The 6,824-nt window shown below is 44.7% G+C and overlaps 1 protein-coding gene across 1 annotated transcript in view; it reads left to right on the forward strand.

Annotated features, from left to right (window-relative positions):
• The window catches only part of LOC102860089 (interleukin-27 subunit beta-like), a gene marked incomplete at its 5' end in the record, with an annotated part of 43,287 nt that extends 39,806 nt beyond the window's left edge, over positions 1–3,481 (forward strand). The window contains 2 exons of the mRNA XM_006902156.1: positions 1,938–1,999; positions 3,329–3,481. Coding sequence (XP_006902218.1) covers positions 1,938–1,999; positions 3,329–3,481 — 215 coding nt within the window. The remainder of the gene's footprint in view (positions 1–1,937; positions 2,000–3,328) is intronic.
• Between the last annotated feature and the right edge of the window lie 3,343 nt (positions 3,482–6,824).

The following is a 6,824-nucleotide window of genomic DNA, read 5'->3' on the forward strand; positions in this document are numbered from 1 at the left end:
CCCATTCCATACGAAATTGGAGATTGCCTTTTCCATCTCGTTGAAGAAATCGCTCCTCTTTTCCTTCCACTCCAAACAGCCAGGCTTCCTCCCGGTTCCTCTAACTCACCCAGCCCATAGTGCCACAGGGACTTTGCACAGGCTGCTCCCACTGTCTGGAAGGCTTTTCCCAAAGAGAAAGTCTGGCTTCCCCTGCACTTGCTGCAAGTTCTGCACATCTGCCACTTCCTCCATGGGGCCTTCCCTGAGCACTGTGTTAAAACTTGCAAACCCTCATCCACTGCTGGTGGGAAAGCAAAGCATGAGCTTTAGGGAAGAGTCAGCAGTTCATCTGAAGGCTAATCACAGACTTCTATACGACACAGAAGGAGCCCTGAAGGCACAGCAGCTCAAGCACCTGGCTGCTAACCCAATGAGGGTTCTTCAAACCCACAAGCAGCTTCCCTGGAGAAACTGTCTCCAATTTAGATCATCAGTTGTTCGCTGTTGAATAAGCTTTAACACAGAGGCCCCATGTACGACTGAGCGACACTGTGTCTGGTCCTGAGCCAGCCCCACAGCTGCTGCTTGTTTCACCCCATTGTCGCAGTCTTCGATCATTCATTCCAACCTACTTCATTAAGAGGTTTCCTCACTTTTGTTGACCCACTCTTTTTCCACGGTTGGTGTGCTTTCTCATGTACTGGCCCTAGCTGACAATATGCCCAAAGTGTCTGTGAGATGAAGTCTCCTGCCCTCTCATTCTAAGGAGCACTCTGACTTCATTTCCTCCAGACAGATCTGTCTGTTCCGTCTGGCAGTCCGTGGTGTATTCAATATTCTTCAACAATCTCCAAATTCAAAGGCATAAATTTCCCTTGATCTTCCTTATTACCTAACTTTCTCATGTATATGTGGCAGTTAAAAATACATTGGTGTCAGGTAGGTACAGCTTAGTCTGTGTGGTGCCATCCTTGCTTGGCCTTGGAAACCCCAAGTTTCGGTTCTCCTCCTTTCTAAAGGGTAGCTGTCAGTCAGAGTTGCCTCACTGGAAGTGTTAATAGAACACTGAAACAGGGTCACACTTAAGTATGTACCTGAGTGTTCATAGCAACATTACTCCCAAAACCCAAAATGTCAAAGCAACCTGAATGTCCATCATCACAAGATGGAGAAGCACGATGTGTCCAGCTGCCCCATGGACTGTTACTCAGTCGTGCAGAGGGCAGAAGCTCTGGAATGCGCTGCTCCATGCAGGAGGAGCAGGAGTAGAAGCAGCCGGTCACAAAGAACCACGTGTTGTACGAGTCCACTTCCTCACAGCATTGAGAAGAGGCAAACCACAATGAGAGGCTGCCTGGGTCTTAGGGCAATGGAGAGTGGGCAGTGGCTCTTGGTGGTTCTGCGTTTCTTTTGGGGCTATTGAAAATGTTCTAGAATTAGACCTGAGATGATTGTACAACCTAGTGAATGAATGTAATACCCTGAATTGTATGCTACAAAAGGGTGACTTTGGGTGAGTGGGGTACTCACTGCCCCTATGGGCCACCAAGGGCATGTGTGAGCACGGGAAAGAGGATGGGTCACATATTTTTTTTTTAAAAAAAAAATCACGTCTTAAAATGTAATTTGTTTTCAAAACGACAACCCACTCCCAAACTTTGCTGCTGGCTCTGTGTGAGCTGCTGTATCCTCTCCTGTTTCTCACTGTCTCTTTGACAAGTAGAAGCTCCAGGAGGACAGAGCTGGGTGGTTTCTGTCAGTTACTTCTGTGTCTGGCTGGGACAACACTGGACATTCAGGGGGTTCTCAATACATAATTGTTGGTTGAATCGATGAATGAAGGCCTTCTTGTCCTTCAGTCAAACCGGACCCTCCAGTGATCACCAGCGTGAGCCCCATTCTTGGGAATCAACTGCAGGTGCAGTGGAATCCTCCTGTGTCTTGGCTCCTCCCAGAAACATACAAACTCAAATACCAGCTTCGCTACAAGCTCTGCAATGCTAAGCACTTCCTGCAGGTGAGGAGCAGGGGGGGGGGGAAGGGTAGGGCAGAAAGGGGCCTGGAGTGGTACTGGGTATGGCATCTACCCAGTAGATGAGACATGACATGCAAACTGTGAACGGTCCGCAGAGCTTGTGTGCACTGTGGGGTGACTGGTGTGTAATATAAAGGAAGTCAGCAATTTCAGCCGCAGCAGTCCACCCACAAAATGAAAATGCACCTCTGTACATGGGAGTTCCCTGCAGGTCTCTGTGTGAGCCAGGAGTAGGACCTGCCCAGGGACTATCAGCAGGTGGTTTGTCTGCACAGAAGCATGAAGCCCACCTTGTTGCGACTGTTGACTCCTTGTTGTCAGTGTCGACTCTTCATGGCCCTGTGTGTGCCCTCCCCGTGCCGCAATCACCAAAGTAGTTTTACTGCCAGGAGTGTGCTCAGAATAAGTGAAGGTCAGACACATGTACATGTGTGTTCAGAAGAGCATGAGTCACGGTGGCTAACAGGTGGAAACAACCTGCTGTCCATTCAGCGGAGAGTGGTTTTACACAGCGCACTCCATTTATACAGAGGATTACTATTTGGCCATGAAAAGAAATGAGGTCCTGATATATGCTGGGGCCTGAGACATGATGCCAAATGAAAACGGTTAGGTAGAGAAAATGGATGGCATGCTCTGTTAGTCCATTTTGGAGAAATATCCAGAGAAAGTAAACCCATAGAGACAGGAAACAGATGAAAGTAATAGAGAGAAAGGATGTTACTTTGAGGACTAAGGTGCGCCGGACACAGCTATGGGACTTCAACTGCCCCTTATGCTTGTGAAAGCTCGACAATGAATAATGAAGATTAAAGAACTGACACCTTTGAACAGGAGTGCTGGTGAAGAATATTGAATCCACTGTGGGGTGACCAAAGCATGAACACATCTGTCTCGAGAGAAGTGCAGCTCGAACTTTTCTTAGAAGAAAGGATAGTGAGATTTCATCACACTCTTCAGGAATGGTATCATGAAGGGCCATTCCCTGGAGAAGCCCATCATGTGTGAAAAACAGAAGGTCAGCAAAAATAAGGAAGACACTCATGGGCATGGATTGACACAGTGGGTGCAGCAATGGGCTCAAGTACAGCTGAGATGTGCGGGTGAAGGCAGACATTGGAAGATGAATAGGTTAGGAAGGGAAGAGCCCAAGGGGAGTGTGTGTGTGTGTGTGTGTGTGTGTGTGTGAGAGAGAGAGAGAGAGAGAGAGAGAGAAATGCTGGCTGAAATGAGGTCAGATCGCATAGAGGGGAGGACAGAGGGCTGCCTCATGCTCTGCTCTTAAGTCACCCATCCCCTCTCTATTCTCAGATGGGCCCCACTCTAGACACCACCTTAATGATTAAATCGGTGCGGCCGCAGAGCAAGTACTGCATCCAGGTCAATGCTCAGCATTTCTTTGGCTACGGGGAGCCAAGTGAATGGAGTCCTTCAACCATTTATCCCAACACTGCAGGGAACTAGTTGTGTTTTTCCTCCCAGAAACCCCAGAAATGTGCTCCTGGGGCCACGCTGGCCTGGATTTGAGTTCCTGACTTTACTGTTGTGTTACTGGGCTACCTCAGACCACTGACTTTACCATCTCCGAGCCTCAGTTTTCTCCTCTGTGAAATGAAGATATTCTTCCTCTATGTCCCACAGTGGTGGAGAGTGAAATGTGAATGTGAGTGTTTTCATCACTTTATTAAAAAAACCAATTGTTATTGGAATCCAGAGTTTTTCTCCTTTCATTCAATGGACACGAATTAGAATTCACTGAACTCTCAGACCTGGGCTCTGTCCTCTGGAAGCCAAGAGATACAACCAATTGCTCTTCTCCTGGGGTTAGTGCTGACCATAGGGGCTGGGAGCGAGAGACCTGGGGCTGGGGAAGCTGGGCTTGGAAGGTTTCTCTGAGCAGAACACGGGTCAGCAAGGCTTTGAAATTCAGAGAATGTCCAAGGGCTTGTCAGCATTTAATTTATGTCCAACTCAAAGAGAGGCCGGCTCTGAGTATCCATCTTCACCAGTAGAATAATGACCCTTATAGATGTCCTTGTCACTGTCCTCAGCCTGCGTGAAAGGCAAAAGGGACTCTGCTGATGTAATTAAAGTGTAGTTCATGGTACAGGGGATTATTCTGAATTATAGAGTGATGTAATCACTAGGGCTCCTATAATAGGGAGGCAAAGGTTCCATCATTGTTTGAATTACATCCCCTAAAATACATGTCACCATCTATGGACTGTGATTTCCAGTGGTGCAGCAGCTATGCACTGATGTAGTTATCCCACTTTATGAGCTGATTTGATCCCCAGTGTAAGAGGACTGGGATCAGATGCAACACCCTCACTCAGGTCCTTTGACTGTGGTCTGCATCACCTCTTATTTACCAAGAGATTAAAGGAGAGTGAGTGAGCAGAGAAGGAGGGCCCACCAGAAAGAAGAGTTTGGCAACAGAGTGCCTGTTTGGACTAAGAGTTCATTTGCTGAGAACATTCTAGATCCAAGGGAAAGACTGATGTTAAGTTGCATAGATCTCCAAGGAATGCTGAGCCTATAGTTGCTGGAAGGTGAAAAGAACGTTCCCTAGGGCTGCTGGACAAAGTCTTCTCACAAGTCAGTGCCCTGGATACAGCGGGAGTCAGAAAAGGCAATGTGAGGAAGGACTCAGAGCTGAGAACCATGCGGAAACATAAACCAAGGACAGTAAGTGGTCTCTAGAAAGTTGAAAACACAAAGACATTGGTGATTTCATGGCATAGTGTTAGCAGGGCCACAGGTAAGAGCAGAGTTCACACAGGGCTGAGGACTCTCTGCAAACAGAGATTTCTGCCCAGTCCCCCCCGGGGGGGGGGTACTGAATGCCCTCTACAAATAGAGAATTCCTCCCAGCCCTGCACCCGAGGAGAAGCTATGTCTGAACTTTGGTCTTAGTTTAAAGATTAAGCTTACCCATTGTTATGTTGGCAACACTTAAGTATAAGGAAAATAGAGTCTCTGGAGAGTGAACTTCTAAAGGAGGATTTGCTTAAACCAAATAAAAATCATAGGGAGATTAAGAGAGGGGCCTTTTCACAGTGCTAAGCTGTGAGAGGACCTCTGCCTCAGACTTGCCTCTTTTTCAGAATTCATTTCCTTGTGTCCCTGCTTTCTTTCTGTGTGTGATTTACAATTGACATTTATCCACTAAAAGAATGAAGCTGAAGCAATCCATTTTAGCCTTCTGACCTCACCTCTGAGTTTATAAGACTGATTTTTGTTTTCTCTGAAGTCACTACATTTTTGATTTTTTTGTTACAAAGGCAGTAGGCAGCTCATACACTGTGTAACACAGGACCCTGCCCAGCACTTCCTGTATATCACCTTCATCTCTTATCTAGAGTATTTAGTTGTTGTGTTGTCAGTTGCTATTGTGCCAAATTTAACTAATAATATTTTATTTGAAACAGGTTTAATCAGCTACAATTAATGTATTCATTAGAAATATCTTTTTAAATGATATAAATGGCTACTTTATACATAGATGCTGCTGGGGGGAATATTCAGGAATGAAATATATTACTTACTTGGAAAGAAATGATGGAGGAAAGTTCTTGTAAAAAGGACTATCATAATGTTCTTTAGAAAGAAGGCTCATCAATGAAATAGAACTGAGAATCCAGAAATCAGCCCATCTACCTATGGTGAACTGATTTTTGACAAGGAGATAAAATCAGTTAAGTTGGGAAATGACAGCCATTTTAACAAATGGTGCTGGCAAAATTGGAAAACTATCTGCAGAAAACTCAAGCAAGATGTACATTTCACTTGATATACAAAAACCAATTCAAAGTGGATTATGGACCTAGGACTAAAACCAAGGACTATAAACTTCATTAAGGAAAAGCTTGGAAAAACCCTAGAAGTCCTAAACAACAACATAAACAGTCTACCAAGCATCCTAGAAATTCTACAACCAGGAGAGGATAAAATAGATGAATGGGACTTTCTAAGAATCAAATCCCTATGCATATGCAAAAACTTCTCCAACAGGGTAAAAAGGGAAACCACAGGTTGGGAAAAAATATTTTGTCGTGACATGTCAGACAAGGAACTTATATCTAGAATTTATAAAACACTCGAGCACCTTGTTTCTTAGGGAACTCATGAAATATTAGGAAAAGTGGATGACCCGAGAAGACATTATGCTGTGTAAAATATTTCAGTTGCAAAAGGACAAATATTGCATAGGGCAACTATTGTAAAATAGGACTGACATTGGGGTTGGGCGAAGACAGAGAAGAAGGGGGGAATGATGTATCCTGCATTGCAACAGATGAGGGAGAGAATTGTTTAAAGGGATGTATGATTAGGTATTATTGTCATGACCGGAGTCTTGATGGCTTTACAGTGTAGTGGGCTTGGGGGAAGGGATTGCATGGCAATGAAAGAGTTTTACTTATCAAGAAGAAAAGTGAATTGGGAGGAGTGGGGGTGAGCAGGGAGAAAAGTGCAACAATGAATGACTAGAAACCCTAAGTCGCTGTGAACATTCATGAAAATTAATAAAAATAAATACTCAATCACCACAACAAGATAAACAAATAACCCAATTGAAAAATGGGCACAGGAAATGAACAGACACTTCACCAAAGAAGACTTTTAGATGGCTAACAAGCACATGAAGAAATGTTCAAAATCCCTAGTTCTAAGAGATATGCAAATAAAAACAACTACGAGATATAATGTCACCCCAGTAAGAATAGCAACATTTATCTGAACAGCAAACATCAAATGCTGGTAAGGTTGCAGAGAAACTGGAACCCTTATTCACTGTTGGTGGGAG

The sequence above is a fragment of the Elephantulus edwardii genome, unplaced genomic scaffold (genome assembly GCF_000299155.1).
Source record: "Elephantulus edwardii isolate Elephantulus edwardi_28Jun2011 unplaced genomic scaffold, EleEdw1.0 scaffold00374, whole genome shotgun sequence".
Lineage (NCBI taxonomy): Eukaryota > Metazoa > Chordata > Mammalia > Macroscelidea > Macroscelididae > Elephantulus > Elephantulus edwardii.